The sequence below is a fragment of the Drosophila arizonae genome, chromosome 2 (genome assembly GCF_054131065.1).
Source record: "Drosophila arizonae isolate 15081-1271.41 chromosome 2, UAZ_ARI_1.0, whole genome shotgun sequence".
In the NCBI taxonomy this organism is placed as follows: domain Eukaryota; kingdom Metazoa; phylum Arthropoda; class Insecta; order Diptera; family Drosophilidae; genus Drosophila; species Drosophila arizonae.
The window spans coordinates 14,219,772-14,234,741 of NC_142922.1; the positions used below are offsets into that span (position 1 = coordinate 14,219,772).

General features: G+C 43.6%; 1 protein-coding gene across 1 annotated transcript in view; it reads right to left on the reverse strand.

The window, feature by feature from the left end:
• Window positions 1-12,079, reverse strand: part of tara (SERTA domain-containing protein 2 taranis) — a 36,963-nt gene extending 24,884 nt beyond the window's left edge. The window contains exon 1 of the mRNA XM_089463103.1: window positions 11,626-12,079. Within this exon, the coding sequence (XP_089319229.1) occupies window positions 11,626-11,661 (36 nt within the window). The 5' untranslated portion in view covers window positions 11,662-12,079. The remainder of the gene's footprint in view (window positions 1-11,625) is intronic.
• Between the last annotated feature and the right edge of the window lie 2,891 nt (window positions 12,080-14,970).

Here is a 14,970-nt window from a genome sequence, read left to right on the forward strand (position 1 = left end):
TTCAAAGCTCAATTGCTTGTGTTGTGTGTGGCGGCGACGGCACACAAAATTGCAGAGAAATTCCTTTGGCTTAATTAGCCTCTTTCGTTCGAGGCGAAAATATTTTCAACTGAGCAACGCAAGAAAGCGGCACAGCGAGCAAAGCAGCGACAGCTAAACAACAACAATAAAAACAGCTACAATAACTACAACAATACAACAGCGGACAGTGGGCAGGAGGGTAAAAACAACTCAGAGCTCAGCTCAGAGCGGCTCAGCGCTGCAGCGCACAAATGAAACCAGTTTAGTTCATTTCGTTTCGTTTCGTTCATTAATTCAAAATTTCCATTTGAAACTTTTTTGTGTTTGTGTGTGTATGTGTGTTCCGACTCTGGCTCTGGCACTGGCTCCGCTCTGCCGCAGTCGTTTCTGCCAATGCCCATGCTCTCTGCCCTCTTGCCCCTCGCCTCTTCTTGCTCAACGTCATCGTCATAATCAGAGTTTTAACATTTTATGTACAGTGAGCTACAGTCAGCACTCGAGCTGTTGTGCAAAGCGTGCACACAATGCCGATATAACACACAGCAGTATTTTCAGGCAGTTCTCACTGTATATACATAGACTTCATACCCTCGCACACACAAACACACACACATATAGATACGCATATATACAGAGAGCCGGAGCCAGAGCTCGTTTCGTTGGAACGACGCGACGCGACGTTCGGTCGTTCGTTCGCTCGGCTGCCTCTCCCACAATCAGTGTTGCCAGGTTTTGAGACATAAAAATAGCAAAATCGTCTCTAAAAAATAGCTGAAAATAGCTAAACAAATTTTAAAATAGCTTACAAAATAGCTGAAACCTTTATGCATTATGCATTTACTTTAAATTTTATTTTTAAATGTTATTTAATAATGTTACAATTTGGTCCACATCCAAATCATCATCAGAATTATATTTTTGATTAACTGGAATCATGTTTAAATGGAATCATGGAAAATGTTTAAATTTTTTGCCCAAAGGCGCCAACCGCAGTTTTATGTTTTTTGTCGCGGCATGCATTTTAATATCGTGCAGTTTGGCAAAAACACTGCATTTGCAGTATATACAATACGCCCGCCTGTTGTCTGACTCATCCTCCTTAATCCAATTCTTAAATTCGGTGATTGTTTTCCAGGAATCACGAAATTTCTGCTTATATTTTTTATCCATCACATACAATTAATGCCAAGAAGCGCGCCAAGAAGAATTAGCGTTGGTGTAAATTCACAACTGATAGTATAAGTACGATAAAGTCGTGGTGGTAGTATCGCGCAGATCATTACGTACAATTTGGGACTTAATCGAAAAATGTTTTTTTTTTTTTTTTGGCTTTAAATACTAAAATCAAATTCAAAATATTCGTTTGTAAAATAGCTAAATTTATAGCTAATAGCATTTTCAAAATTTTCATAGCTTTTAGGGTTCAAAAATAGCTAAAAATGCTATTAAATAGCTAATCTGGCAACACTGCCCACAATCGCAACGCAATTGACTCACACTGCTGCCTTTGTTATATACACATAACCTACAAAAATATATATGTATGTATGTAGCTACGGCTCTGGCTTTGGCTCTGGCTCTGGTACTAGTGCCGAGTAAATGCGATACGATATTTGTGCGGCGCATCGTGTGCGCTGTCAGGCGGTTCGTCGTTGTGAAGGGGATTTCAGAGCAGGGGCTGGGGCCGGAGCAGGCAGGCAAGCAGGCTGGCTGGCAGACAGGCGGCATAACATCAGCAGCAGCACAGCAAAATAAGTACATAGGGTTGTCAAGCATTCAAAATGCCTTCGGCATTGAATTCACATTGTAGGCGTAGATGATTTGTATTTTGTAAATTTCATGTTTAGCAGAATATAATTTTATTCTTTATTATTAAATTAAATACTCGCAGTGTGTACTTTTGTTTTTGTTTTTGTTTTTTTTTTTTTTGCTATGCGTGTATACTTGTAAAAAATATAAAAAGCAGAAAAGCAAAATATATGCATTTGATGCATATCATGTCGATCTGTATAATATGTGGAAACATTTTGCAGTGAAATCTAAGATGAATTGAACAGAAAAATATAGCTTTGAGTCAGCAAAATACTTGGCAACCCTGTTACTATCGAGTTTTGTATGTCTGTACATGCGCTGACGCTGTCACGGCCTCTGCCTCTACCTCCGCCTCCGCTTTTTCTTTCTGCTTCTTCCACTAACTCTGCCTGTGCCTGTGCTCTGCCTGTGCTGTGCTGTGCCTTTGCCATTGCCTCATGCCTTGCCGTCGCTTGCCTGACTGACTGACGCTTGCCTCGGCGCGTATGTGGGAACGAAATAATACCTATAAAAAATTCTTTTTTCTCTCGGTTTTTTGCTGCTGCTGCTGCTGTGCTGCCGTGTTGTTGCTTTTGCTTTTGCTGCTACGACAACGAAAAAGAGAAAGACTTGTGGGTAGAAAACCAACAAAGTAAGACTATAAACTACGGAGCAGAGCGCACAACGACAAGGGCCTGGACCGGCTGCGGGGGTGCTTGCCAGAGGGGTAGATGAGAGGGGTTGGCGGCGGCAACAGCAAACAAAAATTTAAGATACTTTTTCGTTTGAATGGATGTGCAGCAGCAGCAGCAGCAGCAGCGGCTCTGGATGCGAGATCTGTTAGCTCTTAGCTCTGGCTGCTGCAAATATGTTGAAATGAAATTGGTGAACGATGGCGGCGACGACGGCGACGACGACGTTGCTGGCCGAGTGCCGGTTCGGGTAATGGGCTTCTGCCACGGGGGTGGCGGCCAAGTATTTGCCAGCATTTTGCTATTACATTTTGCTACTTGAGTGTGTGTGAGTGTGCTGCTGATGTTGTTGCTCGCCGTCGCATCCGAAAAACTTTAAACATGTTCGGCTGCTGCTGTGTGCTAGTTACTCGAAAATATCACTAAAATGCTGCAGGTTCGTCGCAGATGAATGTGGAACGGAACGCCAGCCGCCAGCCGCCAACAGACGCGGACGACTCGAGCCCCGAGACAACAGACCGAAAAACCAGAGACCAGACCGGACAGAGAGACCAGCTGTTGGCCTTGTGCTGTTAATGCTTTGCAGTTGTTCCATAGCTGTAGCTGTGGCTGTGGCTGCGGCTGTAGTTGCCTTTGTATCTGGCATTATTTTTGGAGATGTCGGCGTCGTCGTCGTCATCGTCGCGATGTCTGTTGTTGTCGTTGTTTCTGCCCCTCTGATGGATGACTCGACACAACGCTTGACTCGCCTCGCCTCGATTCGAATCGACTCAACTCGACTCGACACTCGAGTTAAAAATTATCAAAACAACAAAATGTGTATGCGACTGGCTATTTTCGCTCTGCTGTTTTGGATATTTCAGTCTGTTGAAACGATCGTGTGTTTGTCTGTCGGCCCGACCTATAGCATTCCAATTGGAGGCGGCAACGCAGATCGCTGATGAGTGCAATCAGGTGCACAAATATATCGTATTGAGAACGTTGACTAAAATATTATAATACACACTTATGCGCAGCCAAAAGCATTCATAACTAGCATATACGTAGGCCTATATTTAAGTGTCTGAAAAAAACATGACATAGCACACAAAGTTGCTGAAGTGACCTAGTCACAATGGGTCTATGGGTTCGGGGTCATTAATCTATTATTATCTATGCCGTGTAGGTATGCTTTTGTAATTTTATGGGAATATACTAAATGGGTCAAATTATTACTTAGTCGAATTGAAATATGAAAGGATAAACTTGGAGATAGTTCTATAGTTAAACGAGGAGTCTATATGTAATATAATATAATTTACATATGTATGTATATATGTATATTAACTAATTTTGATAACAGAAGCATTACACGATTTTCAATTTACAATGATTTCTGGGTATACAATTAATTTATGTATATTCAAATAAAATACCAATTTGCAATTATAAATATACATATTACAGATAAATGTATATGTAAATTTATAGAAAATTTATAGAGAATAATTGAAGCATTAAGCATTCTCATCTACTTCAGTAAGCTAATGATAGTCTGGAGAGCCTAATGCTAAGTTACTTAACCCCCTCGTACTTTAAGCTCTGAATGGAGCACACAGATCCTCTTTGGTGTGCATCCCTTGTTTTGTGTCTCGATTTTAATTTCCAATACTCAAGCCAGCTACTGTTCTATTCCCATTCTGATTGCCTGTCCTGGATATCCCAGGCGGATTAGAGTTGGCCAACAGCAAAAGCTTGTGACCAGCTACAACTTTATTCTGCAGTTGTGAGCAGCAACAGCAGCAGCAGCAACGGCAGCAGCTGCAGCAGTAGCTTTGATGATTTTACAGTTGCCATACCAGTTGCCAATTACGCTCCTTTGATGCACATATACACATATGACCGACCACCCACTCCAGCTGCTCTCTCTCTCTCCCACTCTCTCTCTCTCTCTCTCTCTCTCTCTCTCTCTCTCTCTCTCTCTCTCTTTGGCTCTGGTCGTGGTTTATGTCCGCCAGCAGCAGCAACAGCAGCAGCGTATTATGTTGCGCTCCACTCGAACGAAGAAATGCGATTGCCGATTGAGGTTATAATGGATTTCGACAGTCCAAGCTGTGCCAGAAACGGCGACAGCGACGGCTACGGCGACGTCGCTGCCGCTGCCTCTGCTCGCTGCAACTGGCAATGCACCGCCGTTCCTTGCATTTTACTTTATGATTACGTTCGTTGTTCCTTTTTGCGCTTATTAGTTTAATTTGTTTACGCCGCTGTTGCTGTCTCAGTGGCCTGCAACGGGATGCGGATGCTGGCTGCTGGCAGCGCGCTCCATTCAGCTTGTTGTTGTTTTGCTTAACTCCTTATTGCATGCAACATGCTGCCGAGTTGCTGTAGCTGCTGCTGTTGCTGGTGTTGTTGCGGCGAACTCACGAGTGCGCGAGTGCTCTTGTCGCGCTCGCCTTGCCTTGCCTCTCTCTCTCTTTGTGGGCCAAAAAGACTTCAAACAAGTTCGAATTCGCGACGTTGTCGTCGTCGTCGTCGTCATCGTGCAAGGTGCATTACCAATCCGATTATGTGTGTGTGTGTGTGTGTGTGTGTGCACGTTTGCATTTGCATATGCAAAATATTTAGTGTGGCAGCAGGGATGCCGATGCTTGCGCTGACGCTGACGCAGACGACAACGGCGACTGCATTGTCGCGCAGCATCAGCCGAAAAATCTCAGACAGAGTCACATGTTGCATTCGACTTTAATTTATGCTGATTGCTCTGCACTTGCACATGCTAGCTCTCGTTCTCGCTCTCCCGCTCGCACTCACATTCCCACTCGCATTTTCGCTAGACCTCTTTATGGCTTTTGTATAAGTTTACAGTTGAAGCTATCAATGTCAACAGGCAGAGACGCTGACGCCGACAGCGACGCAAGCATTGACGCTGACAGACAGGTAGCCACCGTCATCAGCTCAGCAGGGGTAGGAAGTTGAAGGTCGTTCGTTCTCAGACAAACATATACATACGCACACAAACACTCACACACATACACACACACTCCAACATACAAAACACGCTCACACTCATATTTATTTATTACTTTTTATGTTGTTTTAATGATGACGACGGCGACGTCCGTCTCTGCTCTACTTCTCGTCTGCTCTACGCCTATGTGCATCTCTGTCTAGCACATGCGTCGCCAGCCTTTGCTCCTCTGAGCATTGGCTGCGATTATTTCGGGTTATTAAACCAACCACAACAGCAACAGCAGCAAAAGCAACAACAACAATAACATTATTAACAACAACAACAACAACAACAACAACAGCAGCAGCGACAGCCACTTGCAGTTTTTGAATTGCTGATTAATTTTATTGCCTTTGCCTTGTTGTAATTGTAATGATAAATTCGTTTTTTCGGTTTTTGTTTTGATCACTGGTTTCGCGTGCCGCCACTACAGCATTGCTTCTCCCCTGCTCACGCCCCTTCGCCCACACTCGCCGTCTCTCTCACACTCTCTCGCTACACGTGACGCTATGTTGGGTGGCTGGTTGTGCTTGTGCTTTGCTTTGCCTTTTGGACAATGTCTGCCAACGCCGTCTATAATTTATTAATTGTGCTCAGAACAGCGACGGCGACGTCGGCAGTGGCTGCGACGTCGTTACCGATGCCGTTACCTCTGCTGCTGCTGCTGCTGCTGCTGCCGTTGCCTTTTTTGTTTTGATACGCGATTTCGTGCGCCATGGCGTATGAATGGCAAGTGGTTAAGGAGGTGGGCGTGGGCCTCGAAACGAGTTGCAGTTGCAGTTGCGACGCCGCCTCTTAACAGCTAGCTCCTTACAGGGGCTACAGCACCAACAACAACAACAGTAACAGCAACAATGGAACAGCTGTTAAGTATCGCACTGCCACAACAGAAAGCTGGCAAATGAGGTTATGTTTGCATAGCAGCCAAATCATGATTAATGTAACATGCAACAACGGCGCCAGTTGGAGCTCTGCTTGAAGCTGACCGTGTATTAAATGATATTCTCCTATAATGTCAAAAAACTCTATTGACCTCAGCAGCAACACGACAGAGAGTAAAGCAAATAACTAATATATTTAACATTCAAGGTCTTAGATCTTATTGGTTCGCTAAACTTAGCTCCATCCGCATGTCAAATAGTCAGATGTGTGTATGAAGATTTATTCTATAAGTTAGTTTTGCTTTTATATTATCTCTAATCTCCAAATAAATAAATAGAATGTTTATGTTCCTTAGTCCTTAAAAGTTAGGCTTATGCGTTGGCATAGAGAGTTATAATATTTATCAATAGGAATGATTGAAAAATTGTCTAATATGAATAAAATGGTATTGTTGACCATGGTCTTTTCGGCTCAGTCACTTTTAAGCTGTTCGTATCGAGTCAATAACTTGGCGGGTTCGATTTGTCATTTAATAGAGAAACAAAATTACGTATGGGCCGGCGGTTCGTTCGATTCGGTTTCGTTTGACAATTTGAATGGGTTTTCTCACGCTAAGCAGCGCGGCTGGCGTTGACAGCGACTGGGACAGCGACAGCGATTGCGGCAGCGGCAGCGGCAGCGATGTCGACGACGACGTCTGTGGCGCCGGCTTGTCTTTTATTCATTCATGCCTCGGCCTCTCGTTGCTCACTCGTTTGTTTGTTTGTTTGTTTTTCATTCATATTTATTTATTTAGCTAATAATATAAGTCAAATCGAAATTATTTATGATACCGGCATCACAATCGACGTCGACGCTGACGTCGCCGTTGCTGTTCGCGTCGGCGACCCGGTCACGGAACGAGGGCCAAGTCAGCTGTATGTGCTTGAATTTTTTATTATTATTATCATTATTCTTTTTTTTCTGTTTTGATCGCTATGTAAATGACTGTGAGATGATTTTTATTGTTTTATTGCTCTTGGTATTTAGCTGGGCAGCTCATTGTTGTTGTTGTTGTTGTTGTTGTTGTTGATGTAGTCGTAGTATTAGCAGTAAGCTATCAAAGAGGGAATATTTCATTGACGACGTCGGCGAAGACGACGACGACGACGACTGTGGAATTCGACCAGTGCCAATTGTTGATTGGGGGACACCCATTCAATGAGTCTGTTCAGAACAGCGAATCCAATTAGATAGCAAATTTTAATTTCACAGGAGTTATTTATAGCTTGCGATTCTCCTTAAAATATCTGTTGAGTTGACTTTATATAAATATTATATAAAACGATTATTCTAAAGCTATAAACAGTACTTCACTCCCAATTAGACCAATATGTGTATCGGATTGTGCACGCTAATTGGTCCAACTAAGCAAAGCATCTCTTTCATTTCAGCGTGTTTAATCTGTTCTCTGCCTTTTCATTGAGTTTGCAGAGTGAAAAGGATTTGAGCGGCGTAAGCAATCAAAGATTGGGGAATCCCTTTTAGCTGCTATGAATTATGTACTCAAGTACCCACACACACACACACATACACTTGCACGTGTGTACATATGTATATTTGAGCGTGTGGCAAATGCCAAAAGAATTAGCGAATGCCGAAGCGGCCTGACAACAAAGTCATTCAGAGTCATTCAGTCAGTCAGTCAGCCTGCTGCCTGCTGCCTCTGCCGCCGTCGCCGACGCCGACGCCGCAACGGCAATTTTGCTTTTATGTATTTTCTCTTGATTAGAAACTGCAAAGCAAAACAAAAAACCGGAAAAAGGGTTATTTTTTATTGCTTACTTTGGCCTCCATCGTTCGACGCTGCCGTCACCATGTCTCCCACTGTGTGTCTGTGTGTGTGTGTGCGTGTGTGTGTGTGTGTGCGCGTCTGTTTGTGTGCTGTATTTTCTTCTTAACTTTTGGCGATTCGCCTTTTTTTTATTATTGTCGCCGATTGCGCCGTCGCTAACTGCGCCGCCTGCGCTGACGTCGCTGTTGAGCTTTTAGCATTTTAAATTGACGTTTATTATGCGCATTTATTGTTGTTGCTGCTGCTTGTTTGTTTTTTTTCTGTTTTTGGTGTACTCAACATGTTGTGCGAGTATCTCTCCTTGTTGTTGTCATCGTCTCGCGTGGCACTGCCGGCGTCGCTGTTGCTGTCGACGGCGACGTCGCTGCTCGTTTCTTTAGTTTGTTTTGGTTTTTAATTTAATCGTTTTTGTGCCCCCCGCACCGCGTCCCATTGTCGACGCTATCGTTATTGCTCTGGTTATTGTTGTTGTTGCTGCTGTTGCTGTAGTTGTCGTTGTCGTTAAATGTGTTTAGCACGTGCTGCCTGACCGGCCTCTCTAGTCTCAGCTGTTGCCGTTGCCGTTGCTGTTGCTGCTGCTGCTGTTGTTGTTGTTATTGCTGTCGCTGCTGTGGCTGTTCGTTTTGCTTTTGCCCTTTTGTGTCTGCTCTTGATGCTTATTAGCGAGTGCCATTCAATTCTCACTCCTCACTCCGTTTGTTCACTCGCTCATTCATAGTACTACTATGTACACACAAACAGGCATACGTGTGCCTTCCTGTATGTGTATGTGTGTGTGTGTGTGAGTGTGTTGCTGTTGCGGCAGGTTGCTACGCTTGACGCTGTCGCTGCTTAGAAACAAGTGGCCAATAAATTATGGCCGGCCGCAAAGAGCAGCCCCCCCATTATTATTGCCCATTGAAAGCCTAATGGTAAATACACATAAAGCCGTTAAATGCCCCCATATGTACATGTATACTTTTTTATGTGCGTATTTGTGCGGCTGGCTGAAAAAAACGAAGGGTTCTGCTGCGGCTGCAGCTGTTTGGTTTTTTATGGCACGGAAACTGACCTAAGCTATGCAAAATCGGGAGGCATTTGCATGAGCGACCCGGCCACAGGCACCGATAATGAAATGTGCTCCATCTCCATTGGGGTGTGAGAACTGACGGCGCGTCGTCTCCCGCCGTCGGCGTCGCAGTTGCCGTTGCCGTTGCCGTCGCCGTCGCAGTCGCAGTCGCTGTTGCTGTTGCTGTTCAATGCCCAAGCGCAAGTCATGCTTGTTACAATATACATACATACATATTTAAGCAAGCATATGTATGTGCTTATGTGTGTGTATGTGTGTGTGCACTTTGTTGTGGTTGCCTGTCACTGTGTCAAGGACAAGTGGCATCTTTGTTTATGACCACTTTAGAAATCAGCCAAGCCAACTTCCCTAATCAACTTTGTTCGCTTTATTCCAGCCGAAGTTCATTCAACTTTTGGCATATGCTTAAAGATACTTACGTACATACGAACATGTATGTATGTGCTTATCTATGTATGTGATTATTAGCAAAATATCTAGTTCCTATATTTGATACGAATCAAGATAAGCATACTTGAACTCGAAGCTATAACACATATTGAACGATTTGTCATAAATGTCACCATTGTTATCGATTTATCCTCCAACGAAATTATTGGGCTAAATTACCTCAGTCAAATATCGGAATATGTTTAATCCTTAACAGTGTAGTTTACTTAACTATGTGTGTATATTCATACATATGCACATATGTCTGTTTGTAATATTCGTAACTATGTACATGGGTACGTACCCGTATTAGCATATTAAAAATATTTAAATTTGTATTGGATCATACCTATCCTTGATTTTAGGTTGAGCTGAAGGAGTTTTTTGTTTTATTTGAATTTTCTTTTTATTAGACAAAGATATTATTAACTTTGGTGTCATTCAACAAAGATCTTTGAAACCCACTTGTGGACTATCGTTGACCGAGAAATATAGTAGAGCGGTATGAAAGTATGTAAAATGGGGAATTATTAAATAGAATTTTGTAGCAGAAAAAGTTTTCAGAGGCGAAAAAGTTTGGAAGTTATGAGTAAACTGCATTCAACTTATAATGGGATTATTGTAAATTATCATTTTATCACTATCACTATCTTAATACAGCTAACTATATTATATATATTTAAGGATGTGTATGGAATGGTATTTTTACTTCCATATGTTGAGCATGTTTAGTAAGCCTAAGCCTGAGACTGTAGGCTAAATACTACAAGATATGTCTCTAATGCCATTAATATGGACACAAAAGGATGGCCTTGGTTAATGACGATTTTCAGCTAAACAAAATATAAAGGTCGCAATCCTAACTCATTGAACTACCACTAAGTATGAGTTCCTAATACCACATATGCATATAGAGTCAAGATACAACGTTGCGTATCTGAGACTCAGATGCCGCACATGGCAAAGTTACAGATGCTGACATTTAAATGCCAATGTATGTGTGCTATACTCGTGTGGGTGTGTGCGTGTGTGTGTAGACAGTGCCTACACCCCCTGACCCCGACCCGAATTATGGCCTACCCACACACATTTGCCATCTCCATCTCTTCCATTTGTCGTTCCACATAGCCCACGGCACCACACCGCACCGCACCACATCGCCCCGCAGCACAGCGCACCACATTGTTCAGTGCAGTGCATAGCACGCACACAATGGGCGACGTATGACATTTTTGCAGTTTTTGTTTTGCTCGCCGGCTTCGGCAATGCGGTGCCACCCCCAGTTGGCGCTGGCTCGCTGGCCCCGCACAACCCCTGAACATTCCACGGTCGCACCTCATCGAAAACTTTCATTTAATTGCTGAGAAGAACAAGCAGAAACAAGTTGAAAGAAAAGAAAAAATATTTGCCGTTGGCTTTTGTTTACATTGCTTCGATTGTGCCTCGACATGGGAATGAAGAAGCATGGGTGAATGGTGAATGGCGAACGAATGGAGGAATGAGCATGCGAATTGATAGTGATGTTGACTGCGACGGCGACGGCGACGGCGACGGCAACAGCGACGTCAACGGCGACGCATGCTATGCGTGTCTGCCTGCTGAGTGGCTACGTGATGCGTGCCAACGTCTGTTCCTCTTCCACTTTGCCCCCACCCCTCCTCCGACACCCTGGCCGAGCAGCTGTGCCCATTGGCATTCCCCAAATGGCTTTTCAATTGCCTCGACCGGTAAACGCACACCAACGAAGAAGCGCAGACAAAGCGTAAACGCTGCTGAAGCTCAATAATCAAAACAAAAGAACTAAACTATCGCATCATTATCATCAGTGAGGCAAAAGCTACTCCTTCTAGGGTTAGGGTCGCTTGCGCGTGTGTGTGTATGTGTGTGATCATTGACTAAGGATCAGGTTACTCACGTTGCTCGCTTCGGTCCACATTTTCATTGTTTTCATTGCAGGTAATCGGGGGAATTCCTTGACTGTAATAATTCTTTTGATTTTTGGCGCCTTTTTTTGTAGCTGCTTCTCTTGTTGTTATCGGTGTTGTTGTTGTTGTTGATAGATTAGCTGATTGGGGCAGCAGGTGCAGCAGGTCCCTCTAGTGTGGCCTCTGCTGCTGCAGTTGGTAGTAACAGTTCCACATTTTGAATGCACAACTAACCGAACAACGCTCGAAATCAAAAATGTTCTATGAAATTTCGCACTGGGCGCGTAAATTAAATTTAAGTAATTCGCTTTGGCTTTGGCGCTCTATCAGAATTTTACGTATTTTTTGTCGTTGGCCGCGTTGTAGTCGTCGTAGTTGTCGTTGTCGGTGTCGCTGTGTTGTCTTGTTGTGCGAAGTGCAGAGTTCGTACTGAATTGCTTTGGACCAGGCCAACAAGCAGTCAGGCAAAGCAGGCAAGTCAGCCAGCCAACTAGTCAGCCAGTGTTGCCCTCGTGCCGAGCCGAATCAAATAGCGAGCAGCGAGCGACGAGCCTCAAACTCGTCGGCAACCCTGTCACATGCGCACATTAGTTGTTGCTGTTGCTGTTGCTGCTGCTGCTGCTGCTGGTTGCTGTGATTATTGTTGTTGCCTTCTCTGCCTGTGAATTTTCCGATTCGCCTTTTCAGTTGCTCCGTGGAAAGCTGCCAGGCGGGCCACACCAGCTGCCAGGCTGCCAGGCTGCCAGGCTGCCAGGCTGCCAGGGAGCGTGCGTGCGGCAACGCAGCCACTAAACCCAAACCCAGGCTCGAACCCAAACCCGAACCCAAAACATCACATGGAGCATGGAGCGCAGTGCAGGCATGACTCTAGCTCTGGCTACGGCTATGACTCTGACTATGGCTCTGGCTCGTATATTATGAGTCGATAGGACCTCCCCTTTCCCACCCATCCCTACACACATTGACAGTTTAACTATTTCAGTACATGGCAAACAAAGGCGGCGTTAGCATGGTTATGTTGTTTGCTCGTTTTATAAGGTCGATAATTCTGATTGCTGCGTAACGGCTTTATCGATGCGACATACTGGGCACCAATATAAATCTTATCGATAAACATATTGAGACAAACACCAAGACTCAATGATAACTGATCGTTGGGCTGATATGGTCTATAACTTATAGACGATCTACAGGATCATTATTTTATTTTATTTTTTAAAATTTTATTTGATATATTATATGGATATTGGTGGATCTATCGATCTATTGCTTTTGGGAGCATCGATATTCATATTTAAAATAGCTACTAGAAACTAAAATTTATGATAAATGAAATGAATTTATTTATACGCGATTATATCTGAAAAAAAAATTGATATTGATTGATCCAAGGTATAACTATTTTCTACTGAATTATCATATTATTTTTTTCGGTTCGCGAAAAGCAAAATAAAATTATTGTTTACAAATAAAACATTGTAAAAACTTTTATCTCAATATTACAACAATCAATTCGAATGTACAGAATAAATAAAAAATAGAAGATACAATAAATAATTGAACTATATTTTCTAGGAATTGAATTTACAAAATTTTAAAAATAAATTAGTAGTTAATAAAAATAAAGTAGACAAATTTAATCAAAATAAGTCAACAAATGATCAGCATAGCAATGCTAATGCTTTTTAAAAATTATTTACAAATTACAGTTAACAAAAAAATTGAAAAAAATAACATAAATAAGAAAGTAAAATTGTGAGATCATATTTGTAAAATATATTTAATACTTTCGTATTTAAATAAAGCTCTGAGTTGTTGCTCGCATAATCGGAAAAATGATCGTTTCACATGCTCAAATCTGCGTCAACTGATCTTGGCAAACAGCAATTGCAAGTCAGGTGCTCAGGCGCTTCATCATGATCATCGTCGTCATCCACTCGACAATCATTATCAACATTCATATCATTATTCGCTGTTGTTCCACAGCAGAGTCGACCACATAGTCGAACGACCTTTTGCTGACTGATAAAAGTGGGTGGTTACTGTCGTTGGTTTGGGGGCCCCTGCGGCTGCTGGCTGGCAGCGGCTTAGCTGCACACACTCACATAAATCTATGTACATATACATATATATCTATATATATATATTATATATATATATATATAAACTCATGCACAACAACAGCAATTCCCCATTCCCTGACCCGACTGACTGCTGATTGCTTTGCTTGCTTGGTTGCTTGGCTGACGTGATGGCATTGCACAGAGACACACACACATAGAAACATAGACACACACACACACACACACATACACATCATCATATATACATGGTGAGTGCGAGCAGCCCCATGCATAGACAGAGAGGGAAATTGCTGTTGCTGTTGCTGTTGTTGTTACTATTGCTGTTGTTGTTGCTGGTAACTGGGTGGCTCTTTGTTTTGCACACGCTCCACGTCCCCCAAAAGCGGAGCTCGTGCTTTAGCCGAGCCACTGCCGAGCGCATTCGTGCGATTCGCCTCGTTCGCTTTAATATAAATTGAGAATTGCTGTTGTTGTTGCTGTTGCTGTTGTTGGTGCTGGTGCTGGTGCTGCTGCTGCCACTGCTTCTGCTGCTGCTGGTGCTGCTGCCATCGCTGCTGTTCGTGTTGTTGCTGTTGCTATTGCCGCTGCTGCGGCTGCGATGTTATTTGCAGTTAGCGCATAACGAACGCCAAGCCAAGGCAGTGTTGTAGCTAGCAGGCCGAGCCAGACCTGGTCCAAGCCAGCCAAACAACCGTCGACGGATGACGACGTTTTCCGACTAACAACGGACGCGCATTTTCCACCGTTTCGAGGCGAGCGCATTGAAAATGTGCGACGCAGCGCAGCGCCAATGCTTGGGCACCATCGACCATAGATAGAAGCGGAGCAGGACAGGGCAGGGCTGGGGGCGTATGTGGGGGGGTCGGGGCTATGCTATGTAGCTATGGGGGAATTTAGGGTAGCTGCTGGTTTAAGCCCTAACGATGTTGGCTCTCTGGCATTCATTGTTCGCCTTCGAGCTCTGAAAATGCCATTTGTTGTTGCTGTTGCTCCGTTGTTGCTGATGCTGCCGTTGCTGCTGCTGTTGCTGTTGCTGTTGCTGTTGCTGTTGCTGTTGCTATTGCTGCTGTCGTATTTTTATTTCATACACTTTGCGTATCCTTTCATACACACAGATGTGCTGTGTGTGTGTGTGTGTATGTGCTCGTTGCTGATTTGTGCGCAAAACTTTTACAACATCGCCGCAGTGAACCGAGAGTAGCAGCATCAGCATCAGCAGCAACAGCAACAGCAACAGCAGCAATAGCAACA